The sequence below is a fragment of the Benincasa hispida genome, chromosome 2, assembly GCF_009727055.1.
Source record: "Benincasa hispida cultivar B227 chromosome 2, ASM972705v1, whole genome shotgun sequence".
NCBI classification, from domain to species: Eukaryota; Viridiplantae; Streptophyta; class Magnoliopsida; order Cucurbitales; family Cucurbitaceae; genus Benincasa; species Benincasa hispida.
Window position 1 is genome coordinate 50,000,595 of NC_052350.1, and position 16,592 is coordinate 50,017,186.

Here is a 16,592-nt window from a genome sequence, read left to right on the forward strand (position 1 = left end):
ACAGACTGGCGGCTAACTAATTGTATATTCTAACTTCTATGTATATGGCGACTGTGTAGAATTTGAACTCCCAAAACTCGAACTCCTTTAATGGTGGTGACCTTTGGTATTTATAGAGCTCAAGGTGAAGAAGCTTTTCCCTTAAATGATTGCAATGATGGGCAGTCATAAATTCTTCTGTCTGATGCGTCGATTAATGGTCACCGAAAAGTTGAATGTACTTGCTATAGTGTGTCGTTAACAGCTTGTCAACTAAATTAGGATTTGGCCATCATCAGCTTTCCGTCCCATCATGATTTATTATGCTTTCACCTTGATGCGCCGTCTTTATGCAGCCACCTTCTTGAGCAAAACTTTTCGAGCGCATACGATCGCATGACTTTGTGGTCGCAATCTTCCACTACACTCGGATGCCGAATTCCTTGGATCGCAATTTGCTTTGCACCAAACGCATTTTTCTGCACAAAATAAGTAAATTAGCTGCTTTAATGCGATGGGCGCATACGATCGCAATATTCTCAACTTAATGCTTTTGGACACGATTTTGTATATTTTTACTGTCGCATACTCACATTGTTTTATATCTTTGCGTTGTAATAACGTGCATTTCTGCCCGTTATCACACCCCCAAATTTAAAACAATGCTTGTCCTCAAACATAAACTGAAGATTTTCTTTAGAGAGTTAGCTTCCTTTTCCTTACCTAGATTTCTCGAGGTGTCTTATTCAAATTTTATGAACCAGAATCTTTGTAATTTCTATCTAGGTCTTTTCTTAAAAGATTTCTAAAATTTTGGGACCGCAAGTTTAACCTTCAGAAAGACTTTACTTGTTTCCACGGCATCGCATGATTTATTTCAAAAACCTTTTCCAACTGGGGTGTTTCCAAATGATTTTTATCCTTGCGTAGTTTAGATATTCTTTTTATGACCTTGTGCTGATCCAAGTGCCTAGCCTTCGTTTTGGCTTGACCCCACGGTGTCATGTGGACATCCAACTATGAGCAAGGCGTTCTTTCTCAGTCAAAACTCATGCCCATTTGGCAGCGGAGTTGCGATCACTTTATTTATGCGTTGATCACAATTCCTACCTTCATTTTGGCTTGCCCCCACGGGTGTCATGCAGACATCCAACTACGAGTAGGATCCGGTCTCAACGTTATTGTTATTATTATTATTTTTTGAAATGTCTAAAAGTCACAAAGTTGAAAATTAATATCGACACCCCAAATTTAAATGCAGCAATGTCCTCATTGCTGATAGACTAAAAGAATTCATGCGATGCTCTTAGGAAATTTCGTAAAAGTCAATTTGAAAGAAAGCTGGTGGACCACTAACTTCTAAAAATATTTCATGAATTGACTGTCCTGAAATTGAATTGATTCTATTACATGTGATGAGAAATAGAGGCATGCGTTTCATCATTGAAATCATAATTGGTACGAAAAAAAATGCGGTGACTAACTAAAGTAATCAACATTTAATGATTGCGCCAACTAAAGAGGATGCGATGATGAAATTATCAATGTTAACAATGAGATGTAAGAGTGCAAAATTTGGAATAAACAAAGTCAAAGAAAGATACAACCCCCAAATTTGCTCTGTTGCCCGCATCATCTGTGATCGCATCCTTCTTTACGGCGAGCCGATTTCTTCGATTGCGATGGCTGATCGAACTAGTCGCATTTCTCGGTTATCGCGTAGCTCCACTGCAATCGTTTACCACGATCGTTACTAAAAACATTGAGAGGGTAAAAAAATAATAATGACAGAGTTAAACTTTTTTTTTAAATGATGGTGTAAAAAAAATATAAAATGGATAAAGGATATAAAAAGATAGAGTGAGTTCTTGAAATGAATATTTCAAAGGATACTTCAAAAAGATTATGTCCCTAATGAGTTTAAATTGTATGATTGCACAGGGACTACCCACTTCTTCTTTAGTCGGAATTCCTCAGGTCCACGGAGGTTTTCTCGCGATGCAAGTCTTCTTCGTGATATATCTTGACTCTTTGCCCGTTGACTTTGAATGCATTGGTCCCGTCCTCATTGGATAACTCAACTACTTCATGCGGGAATACCTCTTTGATTATAAATGGATAAGACCATCGTGATTTTAATTTTTCGAGAAAAAGTCGTAACCGAGAGTTGTATAACAAGACCTTCTATCCGACTTGGAGATTCTTCTTGCATAGTTGTTTGTCATACCAACGTTTCATGCACTCCTTATAGACCTTTGCATTCTCATATGTTTGAGTTCTCCATTCATCAAGCTCGACCAACTGAAGTTTCCTTGCTTCCCCTACGGTCTTCAAATCAAAATTGAGCTTTTTCACTGCCCACATTGCTTTATGCTCCAACTCAAGCGGTAAGTGGCATGTCTTTCCAAAAACCAGCGCATACAAGGACATGCCTATAAGTGTTTTATAGGTGGTTCTGTATGCCAACAAGGCATCGTCCAGCTTCATTGCCCAATCTTTGCGTGAAGGCTTCACCACTTTCTCTATGATCAGCTTGATTTCTCTATTGGACACTTCAGCTTGGCTGTTTGTCTGTGGATGGTATGTGGTGGCAACGTTATGGTGGATATTATACTTGAGCAGCAATTTGTTGATGATGCTTAATGCGTTATTTTATGCAATGAAATAATGGTAAGGGTTGCGTTGATGGAAACCGCGTTGTGCAAACAAGTTTTCTCAGCAGGACCCAAGTATAAATCCTGCTGAGTTTCCTGGTAAGCCCAGGGTCGAACTCAGGGACTAAGGAAAACAATATGCAGTGGTAATTTATACATCACTTTGTGGTAACAGTCAATCAAAGAGTTGGTTGGTTTGTTGTGTACAGTATAAAATGTATGCGTTGGAGTTAGGAAAATAGTTAATATTACGAAAGATGTGATGAATATGCGGGGGAACGGGTTGAGAAGGGGTTTAACTAACACTTCCTAGGATTGCGTTCATGTTATGCGATCATGCTACACACATACAACAGCAAATCATCTCTCAACATAAATGCTACGGCTTCTAGTTTTAGAATGCATGCAATATATGCGATGATGTCTATAAGACTTACACATAAGCCTCTATTCTTGTCTATGCGATGACGATTGACACACACACATACAAGGCGACTGCATAATACCATAACCTATCTCTAGGGTGCATGTTGACAAATAGAGCTTATCTCTAAGTCCCTATTTTTTGCTTATGCAGATCTAATCTTGCTCTCTCGAGTCTAGATTCTAACCTAGCTCTCTCAAGTCTTAGGTTCTTTCTTTAGACTCTCTCTCGAGTAGCTCTAAAGGGGTGTTGAGCGCAACATAAGACAAGATGATCGCATGCATTGAAGATCCTACGTCATGTTAGCTAAGTACTTCTCAACCCATTCGATAGATTTAGTTACTCATGTGTGTTGTAAAGAGAGTGAACAGACGTAGATAAGCAAGTTCCATTTTATAGATATATAATTGAAATACAAAATGAAAATGCGGAATAAGAATAAAGAGCCCGATAGCAATTTCTTGCTTCCCAAGGCTTTTACACTGTTCTTCTCTACTCTGCTCAAAAAATATTCTTACTCTCGCAAGAGTCGACCCTCTCTCTGTTTTTCCACGCTACCTGACATTCTCTCGTGCTGACTAGGGCAATCTTTCGGCGTCTCTTCCCTTCTCTCACTCCGCCTTCTAAGTATAAGAACTAAGAACAAGGCTAAGTATCGTCTAAATGGTGAACTCTCAAAACTGGCTAACTTCTTCACTGACGGTGGCCTTCGGTATTTATAGAGCTTCAGGGTGAAAGACATCTTCTCTCTTATGATTGCACTGATGGGATAACATTAATTCTCTGTTTGATGCATTGAATATTTGTCACCGTAAAGTTGAGTATACTTGCTATAGTAGGTCATTAACGACTTGTCAACTTAATTCGGAATCGACCGTCATCAGTTTCTGTCCTATCGTGATTTATTACGCTTTTCACCCAGATGCGCCCACCATGATGCGCTGGCTCTATGCGGCAACCTTCTTGAGAGAATATTCGCGAGTGCAAATGATCGCATAGCCTTGCGTTAACGCAATCTCTTAATGCGCTCGGACGTTAATTTCTTTGGATCACATTTCCGCCTTGTGTCAACGCATTTTTTGCACAAAAATATATAAATTAGTTGTTTTAATGCGATGGACGCATACGATCACAATGTTTTGAACTTAATGCTTTTGGACGCAATATTATATATTTTTATCATCGCAATCCTGCATTGTTTTATAATTTAACACTATAATAACGTACATTTCTGCCCGTTATCACACCCCCAAATTTAAACAATACTTGTCCTTAAGCATAAGCACAAGATTTCTTTTAGAAAGTCAACCACCTTTTCTTTCCTAGATTTCTCAAGGATGCCTTATTCAAATCCTATGCACCAAAAATTCCTTAATTTTTATTCAGGTCTCTTCTTAAAATATTTTTAAAATTTAGGGACCGCAAGTTTAACCTTCAAAGACTTTACCAGATTCCAGGGCATCGCATGATTTATTTCATAAAAAAGCTTTTCACTGGGGTGTTTTCAAATGATTTTTATCTTTGCATATTTTAGACATTTTTTTTTATATGACCTTGTGTTGATCCAAGTGCCTAGCCTTCATTTTGACTTGCCCCCACGTGTGTCATGCGGACATCCAACTACGAGAAAGGAAATCTTTCTCAGTCTAAACTCATGCCTATTTGGCAGCGGAGTTGTGATAATTTATTTATGCGTTGATCACGATTCCTACCTTCATTTTGGCTTGCCTCCACGGGTGTCATGTGAACATCCAACTATGAGTAGGATCCGATCACAACGTTATGATTTTTTTTTTTCAAAACTGAAAATTGCAAGGTTGAAAAATGAATACTGCACCCCCAAATTTAAAATTCTGTAATGTCCTCATTGCTAAAAGGTTGAAAAAAGTCATGCGATGCTCTTAAGAAGTTTCGTAAAAAGTCAGTTTGAAAGAAAACTAGCAGACACTAACTTCTAGAAATATTTCATAAGGTGACTGTCCTAAAATTAAGTTGACTTTAGCATATATGAAAAAAAAATATAGGCATGCATTTCATCATTGAAATCATAATTGGCAAAGAGAAATAATGTGGTGACTTACTAAATTAATCAGTGTTAAATGATTTCCCCAACCAAAGAGGATGCGGTGATAAAATTTTCAAAATTAAAATGTAATGCGATAGTGCAAAATTCGGAATAAAGTCAAGGAAAGATACAACCCCCAAATTTGCGCTGTCGCTCACATTATTTGTGGAGCATCCTACTTTGCGGCGATCTGCGTTCTTTTGATTACGGTGACGAAATAAAGTAGTTGCGTCTTCGTGTAGTGCCTCCGCAATCGTTCACCTTGATCGTTGCAAAAAACATTGATAGGGTCAAATAATAATAAAACAAAGTTAACAAAACCTCTTTTTTTTTAAGCAAAGATAAACGGTAAACGAAATAACAAAAGAGTAGTGAGAGTTCATGAATCATTAGTAAGAAAAGGATATCCCAAAAGACTTGTGCCCTAGATGATTTTCTATCTCATGCCAATGCAAGGGCCACTCGATTTTTTTCTTCATTCCGGATTTCTCAGGTCTACGGAGGTGACCTTGCGATACCAGTCTTCTCCGCGATATATTTTCACTCGTTTCCCATTAACTTTGAATATGTTGGTCCCGTCATCATTGGATAACTCAACCGTGCCATGCGGGAATATCTCTCTGACTATGAAAGGTCCGGACCAACGTGACTTTAATTTCCCAGGGAAGAGTCGTAGTCGTGAATTAAATAGTAAGACCTTTCGCCCGACTTGGAGATTCTTTCCGCATAATTGTTTGTCGTGCCAGCGCTTTGCGTGCTCTTTGTAGATCTTTGCGTTCTCGTATGCGTGAGTTCTCCATTCCTCCAGCTCGACCAACTGGAGTTTTCTTACTTCCCCTGCTGCCTTTAAGTCGAAATTTAGCTTTTTCACCGCCCACAGCACTTTGTGCTCCAGCTCCAGTGGTAAATGACATGTTTTACCAAACACCAACGCATACAGAGACATACCTATAGGTGTCTTATAGGCGGTCCTGTATTCCCACAGTGCATCGTCCAACTTTGTTACCCAATCTTTTTGCGAAGGCTTTACCACCTTCTCCAATATTAGCTTGATTTCTTGGTTGGACACTTCAGCTTAACCATTCATCTATGGATGGTATGCAGTGGCCACTTTACGGAGGATATTATATCTGCGCAGCAATTCTTTGACAGTGTGATTGACAAAGTGGGAGCCTTCATCACTTATTATGGCATGTGGAGTGCCAAAACGAGTGAAAATGTTTTTTTTCAAAAATTTGGAGACTACCACCACATCACTTGCGGCGCATGCTACTGCTTCTACCCACTTGGAAACGTAATCGACGGCTAACAAAATATATTTGTGAACATTCGATAGTGAGAATGGTCTCATGAAATCAATGCCCCAGATGCCGAACAATTCTAGTTCTAAAATGATGTTCATGGGCATCGCATGTTTCCATGAAATATTACCCGTGCAATGGCACCGGTCACACTTCATCGCGTAGTCGCTTTCATCCTTGAATAGTATTGGCCAATAATACCCACTTTGTAATACTTTCGCTGCTATGCGTTGACCTCCAAAGTGCCCTCCATAAGGCGAGTCGTGACACTGTGATAATATGCGTTGATGTGCAGCATCCGGTACACACAGGCGTAGAATCTGGTCTGACCCTCTTTTATAAATATTTGGCTCATCCCAGTAATATGATTTTCATTCATGTCTGAGCCGCCTCTTTTGGTGGTCGGTATAATCTTCGAGAAATTGCTTGCAAATCAGATAATTTACCATGTCTGCGTACCATGACAATTCTTCAATCTGAAATAGTTGCTCGTCTGGGAACGTTGCACTCACTTCTGACTGATTGTGTTCAACCTTTAGATTTTCTAATTTGGATAAATGATCCGCAACTTAGTTCTTCGTCCCTTTTCGATCAATGATTTCCATATCGAATTCCTGGAGAAGGAGAACCCATCTAATCAACCTCAGCTTCGCATCCTTCTTTGTCATCAAATATTTTATTGTCAAGTGGTCAGTGTGTATGTATACTTTTGTTCCCAACAAATATGCTTTGAATTTCTCAAACGCAAATATCACCGCAAGCAGTTCTTTTTCTGTGGTGGTGTAGTTTGTTTGAGCAGGATTCAGGGTTTTACTCGTATATGCGATGGGATGTAGTATTGTTTTTCTCTTCTGCACCAACACTGCTCCCATCGCATAACCGCTTGCATCACACATTAATTCAAAGGGCAGTGTCTAGTCTGGTGCGATCAACACAAGTGCGGTCGTTAATGCGTTATTCAAAATCATGAATGCATTGAGGCATTTGTGATCGAAGTCAAACTTTCTATCTGCCTCTATCAACGCACTTAGTGGTCGTGCTATCTTAAAAAAGTCTTTGAAAAACGTCTATAAAATCCAGCATGTCCCAAGAAGCTCCTGACAGCCTTTACATTTGTTGGAGGTGGGAGCTTTTCAATTGCTTCAATTTTTGCCTTGTCCACCTCCAAACCGTCCCTAGAGACCTTGTGCCCAAGCACAATGCCCTCCTTCACCATCAAATTTCTCCCAATTAAGCACGAGGTTCATCTCCTCACATCTTTTCAATATCTTCTCCAAGTTGTTAAGACAGACTTCGTATGTTTGCCCATACACAGAGAAGTCGTCCATGAATATTTCTATAGAGTCTTCAAGATATTCCGAAAAGATGACCATCATACACCTTTGGAAAGTGCTCGGCGCATTGCAGAGGCCGAATGGCATGCGTCGAAACGCAAATGTTCCATACGGGTAGATGAATCTGGTTTTTTCTAAATCTTCGGGAACGATCATGATATAGTTATAACCGGAATACCCATCCAAGAAACAATAGAAGTCATTTCCTGCTAGACGATCCAACATTTGGTCAATAAAAGTAAAGGGAAATGATTCTTCTTTGTTGCCACATTTAGTTTGCGGTAGTCCATGCAAATCCACCATCCGGTGATGGTCTTTTGCATATTAGCTCGTTATTTACGTTAGGGACTACCGTCATCCCTTCTTTCTTCAGCACGCATTGCACGGGGCTGACCCGCGTGTTGTCTGCTATTGGATAGATGATGCTCGCATCTAACCACTTGATTTTCTCCTTCTTTACGACCTCCTTCATCGCAGGATTGAGTATGCCCTGATGTTCGATCAATCCTTAGTGATTCTCTTCGAGACGAATTCTATGCAGGGCTGATTCCTCTAATGTCTGCGAGCGTCCAGCCAATTGCTTTTACATATTTTCTCAGAATGCTCAACAGCCCATTTTCTTGGTCTTCAATAAGTGCAGAGAAAATAATTACAGGTAGTTTTTCATTCTACCCCAAAAACACATACTTTAGATTGTTAGGAAGGGCCTTCAGCTCTATTGTTGGTGGTTGTTTTAAGGACGGTTGCGTGTTTTTCTTTCTTCATTCACTGTTGGCTTATCTTCTTGGGATGCAATCATCTCATCCTCCTTATTTGTTTTTTCTGTGATCACATTGCATGCTATAATGGATGCGATTGCATCTTCATCTTCATTTTCATCTTCAGGCTTCTCTTCATCATTCAAACTTTGTTCATCGTCGAATTCATTAAGGTCTTCTTCATCAGGATATTTCATGGCTCGGATGATGTTAAACCTGACCTTCTGTCCATTCGTGCTCAAGATGATCTCTTCTTTGTGCACATCAATCTGGGCACGACCGGTTGATAAAAATGGTTGCCCCAGGATGATGGGCACATCCTTGTCGCTTTGTAGTCCAGATGATGAAGTCTGCTGGTAATATAAATTTTTCGATTGTCACCAGCACAATCTTTCACCTTCCCCTTTGGATACACAAGAGATCTATCTGTTAATTGAAGAGTCGCCGTCGTGGGCGCAAGTTGCCCACATTCAGTCGCCTGAAATGACAAGGGCATTAAGTTATGTTGGCCCAAGATCGTTTAATGCTTGCTCGATATATAATCCTCCAATGGAGCAAGGTATAGTGAAACTCCCAGGTCGCACATTTTTGTGGTGATTATAGATGTTTTGAACTCTGTGTCAAAAGCCACCGTTGGCGAACTTACCCGTGCCTCTCTTCTTTGTCACCATATCCTTTAGAAATTTTGCTATATGCGGGCATCTCCTCAATTGCTTCAGTGAACGGAATATTAATATGCAACTGTTTTAACATATTCATGAAGCGTTGATACTTTACCTCATAATTTTTCTTCTTTTTAAGTCTCTTGTGGGAATGTGGCAGCTGTATTTCTTATGGTTTTTCTGTTTTTTTGGCTCTAGTGTGGACTCAATCTCTGGTTCCATCGCCTCTATTTCTTCTCGAGTCACCGCAATCTCTGGTTTCAGCGCAATTGAAGCAATCCGACTAGCTCCTTCTTCTCCCCTACCACAATTTCTCCCTCCGCAACGTCACGACTTAACATTGCTCTTTACCCATACCTCCTGGTTGCATAGGTCCATTGAACTCGCAGGGCCCTTGCGGTTTGTTCTTGAGTTTGCCCGTAATCTGCCTATCTGAATTTCTAGGTTGCGGATAGACGTCGCTTGGTTTTGAAGCACAATTTCGTTCTTTTCAATAGATTACTTCAACAAACTCTCCAAAGTGGAAGATGTTCGGCGCCTGCGAAACTACTGGCTTTGATTACTCGTTTGACCATTGGTTCGCGAGAAAATCTGGGTGGCCTTCTTTGATGCGCCACTGATTGAAAATTTTGCTGCTGATTTTTCCACGCAAAGTTGGGGTGGTTTCTCCACCTAGGGTTGTACGTGTTAGAGAACAGATTATTCTTCACAAAATAAATTGACTGTGGGTTTTGCGGGCATTCCTCCATTGCGTGTCCTTCACCGCAAGTAACACACCTTGCGGTCATCTGGTTGATTGCGTTCACTTGCCCACTATGCGTTGTTGGGATGTTGATTGCGATTCCCTGTATTAAGTTCATCATCGCAGTCATTTGACTCTGAAAGGATACGATGGCACCATTGTTCTCGTCACTGTCCTTGATTCTCAATCTTTAATCGCTTTCTCTCCAGTCTTCATGATTTTTAGAAATGCGATCAAGGATTTTCTTGGCCTCATCATAAGTTTTATCCAGCAGATCTCTAGCTGCTGCTGCATTGGCAGCAGTTTGCGAAACAGGGTTTAATCCGTGATAAAAAAATTTCCATCTGTAAGAAGTCTGTGGTAAGCCATTATGTGGGTAATCTCTTACCAGCCTCTTAAACCTCGCCCACGCGTCACTGAGCGATTCGTCGGTATCTTGTTCAAAATTGGTTATCAACTTCCTTCTTCTGGCATTCTCCGTTGGAGGGAAGTATTTCTTCATAAACTTTTCTACTACTTGCTCCCATGATGTAATTTCCCTGGTTCGAGAGAATAAGCCCATTTTCGTGCCTGGTCACACAACGAAAATGGAATCAAAGTTAGTCGAACCTCCTTGGTGGAGATATTAAGGAACACAAAACTGTTGCAGATTTCTATGAAACTCCGGAGGTGGGCGTGCGGGTCCTCGCCAAGCCTTCCACCAAACTGTCCGGCAGTTTGGATCATCTGCAGCATCACCGATTTCATTTCGAATCTTGATCCATCAAGAGCGGGCCTCATGATTCCTGGGGAGAAATAATTAAGGTTGGGCAACGCATAGTCCCGAATGGGCCTATTGCGGTCGTTCGCCAATAGGATGGGATTCGCCATGACATTATTTTCATTTGATGCACCATTTCCCTGTTGTTCTGCCATGTTATCTTTCTTTTGTTGTTGTTGGTGGCTATCTCTCAGTCTTCATCGGAACGTTCTTTCAATTTCTGGGTCGTAATGCGCTAGAGTGTGAAAGCTGCAAAGAAAATCAGAAAATTACCGTTAGCACACTGTATTGCAAGTCCTCGGCAACGACGCCAAAAACTTGATGCGTTATTTTATGCGATGAAATAATGGTAAGGGTTGCATTGATGGAAAATGCGTTGTGCAAACAAGTTTTCTCAGTAGGACCCAAGTATAAATCCTACTGAGTTTTCTGGTAAGCCTAGGGTCGAACTCAGGGACTAAGGAAAACAATATGCGGTGGTCATTTATACATCACTTTGCGGTAACAGTCAATCAAAGAGTTGGTTGGTTTGTTATGTACAGTATAAAATGTATGCGGCGGAGTTAGGAAAAGAGTTAATATTACGAAAAATGTGATGAATATGTAGGGGGAATGGGTTGAAAAGGGGTTTAGCTAACACTTCCTAGGATTGCGTTCATGTTATGTGATCATGCTACACACATACAACAGCAAATCATCTCTCAATGCAAATGCTACGGCTTCTAGTTTTAGAACGCATGTGATATATGTGATGATGTCTATAGGACTTACACATAAGCCTCTATTCTTGTCTATGCGATGACGATTGACACACACATACAAGGCGACCGCATAATACCATAACCTACCTTTAGGGTGCATGCGATGCATGTTGACAAACAGAGCTTATCTCTAAGTCCCTATCTCTTGCTTATGCAGATCTAATCTTGCTCTCTCGAGTCTAGATTCTAACGTAGATCTTTGTCTTAGGTTCTTTCTTTAGACTCTCTCTCGAGTAGCTATAAAGGGGTGTTGGGTGCAATATAAGACAAGATGACAATAGGAATAAGAATAAAGAGCCTGGTAGCAATTTCTTGCTTCCCAAGGCTTTTACACTCTTCTTTTCTACTCTGCTCAAAAGATATTCTTGCTCTCGCAAGAGTTGGCTCTCTCTCTGTTTTTCAACGCTCCCTGGCACTCTCTCGAGCTGACTAGGGCAATCATCCGGCGTCTCTTCCCTTCTTTCACTCCGCCTTCTAAGTATAAGAACTAAGAACAAGGTTAAGTATCGTCTAAATGGTGAACTCTCAAAACTGGCTAATTCCTTCACTGAAGGTGGTCTTCGGTATTTATAGAGCTTCTGGATGAAAGGCTTTTTCTCTCTTACGATTGCACTGATGGGATGGCATTAATTCTCTGTCTGATGCGCCAAATATTTGTCACCGAAAAGTTGAGTGTACTTGCTACAGTAGGTCGTTAATGGCTTGTCAACTTAATTCAGAATTAACTGTCATCAGCTTTCTATCCCATCATGATTTATTACGCTTTTCACCCAAATACGCCGACTCTATGTGGCAACCTTCTTGAGCAGATATTCGCGAGTGCAAATGATCGCATAGCCTTGCATTAATGCAATCTCTTAATGCGCTCGGACGTTAATTTCTTTGGATCGCATTTCCGCCTTGCGTCAACGCATTTTCTACACAAAAATATATAAGTTAGTTGTTTTAATGCGATGGACGCATGCGATCGCAATGTTGTGAACTTAATGCTTTTGGACGCAATATGGTATATTTTTATCATCACAAACCTACATTGTTTTATAACTGCATTTCTGCCCGTTATCAATGCTATTAACAAAGTGGGAGCCTCCATCACTTATTATGGCACGTGGGATGCCAAAACGAGTGAAGATATTTTTTCGCAAGAACTTGGAGACTACCGTCGCATCGCTTGCGACACACGATACCGCTTCAACCCATTTGGAAACATAGTTGACGGCCAACAGAATGTATTTGTGACCATTTGATGGTAGAAATGACCCCATAAAGTCTATGCCCCATACGTTGAATAGCTTCAATTCTAAGATAATGTTCATTGGCATCGCATTCTTCCATGAAATATTTCCCGTACGTTGGCACATGTCACATTTCATTGAATAGTCTCTTGCGTCCTTGAATAAAGTTGGCCAGAAATATCCACTTTGTAACACCTTTGCTACTGTGTGTTGGCCTACAAAATGTCCACCATACGATGAGTCATGGCATTGGGATAATATGCGCTAGTGAGCAGCTTCTGGTACGCATAGGCGCAAAATCTGGTCTGACCCTCTCTTGTAAACATTTGGCTCGTCCTAATAATATGATTTACATTCATGTCTAAGTCGCCTCTTCTGGTGGGTTGTGTAGTTCTCAGGAAACCATTCACAAACCAGATAATTGACCACATCTGCATACCATGGTAACTCTTCAATTTTGAACAGCTGTTCATCTGGGAAGGTTGCATTCACCTCCGACTGGTTGCGGTCGATTTTCGAATTTTCTAATCTTGATAGATGGTCCGCAATCTGGTTCTCCGTCCCGTTGTGGTCGATGATTTCCATGTTGAATTCTTGAAGGAGGAGAACCCATCGAACCACCTTAGCTTTGCATCTTTCTTTTCATTAAATATTTGATTGTCGAATGGTCGGTGTGAACGATCACTTTGGATCCCAGCAAATAAGCTCTGAATTTCTCCAGTGCAAAGATCACTACAAGAAGTTCTTTTTCAGTGGTAATGTAATTTTTTTGGGCAGGGTTCAAGGTTCTACTCGCATATGCGATGGGGTGTTACATTGTTTTCTTCTTTTGCGCTAGCACCGCCCCCATCGCATAACCGCTTGCGTCGCACATCAACTCAAACGACTTCGTCCAGTCCGGTGCGATTAACACAGGTGCAGTTATTAATGCATTCTTCAATATCTTGAATGCATTGAGGCACTGTGTATCAAAATCAAACGTCCTATCGACCTTCAGTAGAGCACTCAATGGTCAAGCAATCTTCGAAAAGTCCTTCACAAAACGTCGATAAAATCTTGCATGCCCCAGAAAGCTCCTGACAGTCTTCACATTTCCTGGAGGTGGGAGTTTTTCAATGGCCTCAACCTTTGCCTTATCCACCTCCAACCCATCCTTGGAGACTTTGTGTCCGAGCACAATACCTTCCTTCACCATGAAGTGGCACTTCTCCCAATTCAGCACAAGGTTCATCTCTTTACATTTTCTCAGTATCTTTTCCAAATTATTTAGATAGACTTCATATGTTTGCCTGTACACTGAGAAGTTGTCCATAAAAATTTCCACTGAATCTTCAAGATACTCAGAGAAGATGGCCATGCACGTCTGGAACGTGCTTGGCGCATTACATAGTTCGAACGACATGCGGCGAAAAGCAAATGTTCCATAGGGGCAGGTGAATGTGGTTTTCTCTTGGTCTTTAGGAGCAATAATGGTTTGGTTGTAGCCTGCATATCCATCCAAAAAGCAGAAGTAATTATTTCCTGCTAGGCGGTCTAGCATCTGGTCAATAAAAGGCAAGGGAAAATGATCCTTCTTCGTCGCCGCATTCAGTTTGCGGTAGTCCATGCAGATAGACTAGCTAGTGACGGTTCTCATTGGTATTAATTCATTATTTGCATTTGGGACTACCATCATCCCTCCTTTCTTTGGCACACATTGCATGGGGCTAACCTACGTGCTATCGACGATTGGATAAATAATGCATGCATCCAACCATTTGATTATCTCCCTTTTCACGACCTCCTTCATCACAGGGTTTAGTCTGCGTTGATGTTCAATCGATCCTTTTTTATTTTCCTCAAGACGTATCCTGTGCATGCAATATGTGAGGTTGATTCCTTTAATGTCTGCTAGCATCCATCCAATTGCTTTTATGTACTTTTTCATGATGCTCAGTAGTGCATGCTCTTGTTCTTCTTGAAGTGCAGAGGAAATAATTACTGGTAGAGTTTCATTTTGCCCCAGAAAAGCATACTTCAGGTGGTTTGGCAAGGCTTTTAATTCCACCGTGGGGTGGTTGTTCCAAGGAAGGTTGTTGTGCTTTTCTCTCTTCATTCAACGTCATTTTTCTTCTTTGGTTGTTGTTTCCACGATTACATTGCAGATTACTACGGATGCAATCACATCCTCTCTTTCATCTTTATCTTCAGACTTTTCTTCTTCATAACTACTGGGTTAATTGTCAAAATTTGTTAGGTCTTCTTCATCTGGATACTTCATGGCTTTAATAATGTCAAACTTGAGCTTCCTTCTGTTCCCACTCAGCATGATCTCTCCCTTGTACACATCAATCTGAGCGCAACCAGTGGATAAAAATGGTCGCCCCAAAATGATGGGTACATCTTTGTCCGCTTCATAATCGCGGAGAATGAAGTCTGTCGGTAAGATGAATTTATCAATCGAGACCAGGACATTCTTCACCTTTCCCTCTGGATGAACTAGAAACCTATCCGCCAACTGGAGAGTCACCATCGTGGGCGCCATCTGCCCTACATTCAACTGTTTAAAAATAGAAAGGGGCATTAGGTTGATACTGGCCCCGAGATCGCAAAACACTTGACCTATGTATATCCCACCAAGTGAGTAGGGTATCATGAAACTTCCGGGGTCATGCATTTTCGGTGGAATAATGGTTTTTGACCTTTGTGTTAATGCCACCGTTGCGAACTTACTTGTGCTCCTTTTCTTCGTCACCATGACCTTCAGAACCTTCACATATTTTGGCATTTGTTCAATCACTTTAGTGAAAGGGATGTTGATATGTAATTGTTTCAGCATGTCCATGAAGCGATAATACTGCACTTCATCATTTTTCTTCTTCTTAAGTCTCTGAGGAAATGGTAGCAGTAGTATTTTCACAGTTCCCTATTCCATAGGCTAAGAAGTAGACGCAACTTCTGGTTCCATCGTCTCCTGTTCTTCTGGTTCCTCTAGTGTCAACGGGGTCGAGGGGACGTGATCGTCACAAAGATCGCTTCGGAGCACAATGTTACTGACCCATTTATGAAGGCTCTCATGGCTATGTTTAAGGGTCACCTTCCGAGCATGGGTTTACAAGATTGCCCGCGACTGGACTAGTGCAAGTGGGAGATTTTCTTGTACTGGGCTTTTATGCCCTAATTTATTGTTTTGTACTAGTTTTTTGTACACCCCACTTTGCTTTAGGACAAGTGGGAGATTGTTGGGGTTGTGCCCTAAAGTCTCGTGTCCTATAGTTTGTAAACAGTTTGTACGAATGTTTGTGATGTATGATATATGATATTTTACTTCACTTCTTGTTTTTGCTCAGTTGTTTGTTTTATTTGCTTTACCACAAACCAATAAACCTAAAATCCCTAGTTATCTGTATATAACTTAAGCATGTATGTGGTGACATACAAGTGGATCATCTCTTAAGTGATAACCAAAATGGTCTGTAGTATATGGATATAGGAGGGAAACCTTATCCTGGTAACGCTACAGATGCGGCCCGCTTTGTGGAATGGTCACAAGTGTTGTGACTTGTCACATATGGTCTGATCTTGATCATTCGTGTAGAGGACATGCGAGGGGGGCGTCCTATACAAAGAGTTAGTATAAGACCTGACCACGAAGTGTTAATGTCTCGTTATATAACACCGTTCTCTTATACACATCTAGATGTGTATAAGAGACAGGCATGTATGTGGTGACATACAAGTGGATCATCTCTTAAGTGATAACCAAAATGGCTGTCTCTTATACACATCTAGATGTGTATAAGAGACAGGGTAAAACGGTAAATTGGCCCAACTGTACTTACGAGCATTTGGGAAGGGTCTTGTGGCTAAAGAGTTTAGTCAGCTATTCACATACTGTTGGAGCTTCGAACCACAGGTCCATAAGATCCCCTTAGTAG

The 16,592-nt window shown here is 40.9% G+C and overlaps 1 protein-coding gene across 1 annotated transcript; it reads right to left on the bottom strand.

The window, feature by feature from the left end:
* Window positions 1–2,163: 2,163 nt before the first annotated feature.
* On the bottom strand, window positions 2,164–2,466 carry LOC120072139. The gene has a single exon (XM_039024552.1). The coding sequence runs from the start codon at window positions 2,464–2,466 to the stop codon at window positions 2,164–2,166; it is 303 nt and encodes a 100-aa protein (XP_038880480.1).
* Between the last annotated feature and the right edge of the window lie 14,126 nt (window positions 2,467–16,592).

Bases quoted from the DNA above. Each gene is read 5' to 3' on its own strand.
- LOC120072139 (XM_039024552.1), bottom strand. From the start codon at position 2,466: ATGAAGCTGGACGATGCCTTGTTGGCATACAGAACCACCTATAAAACA.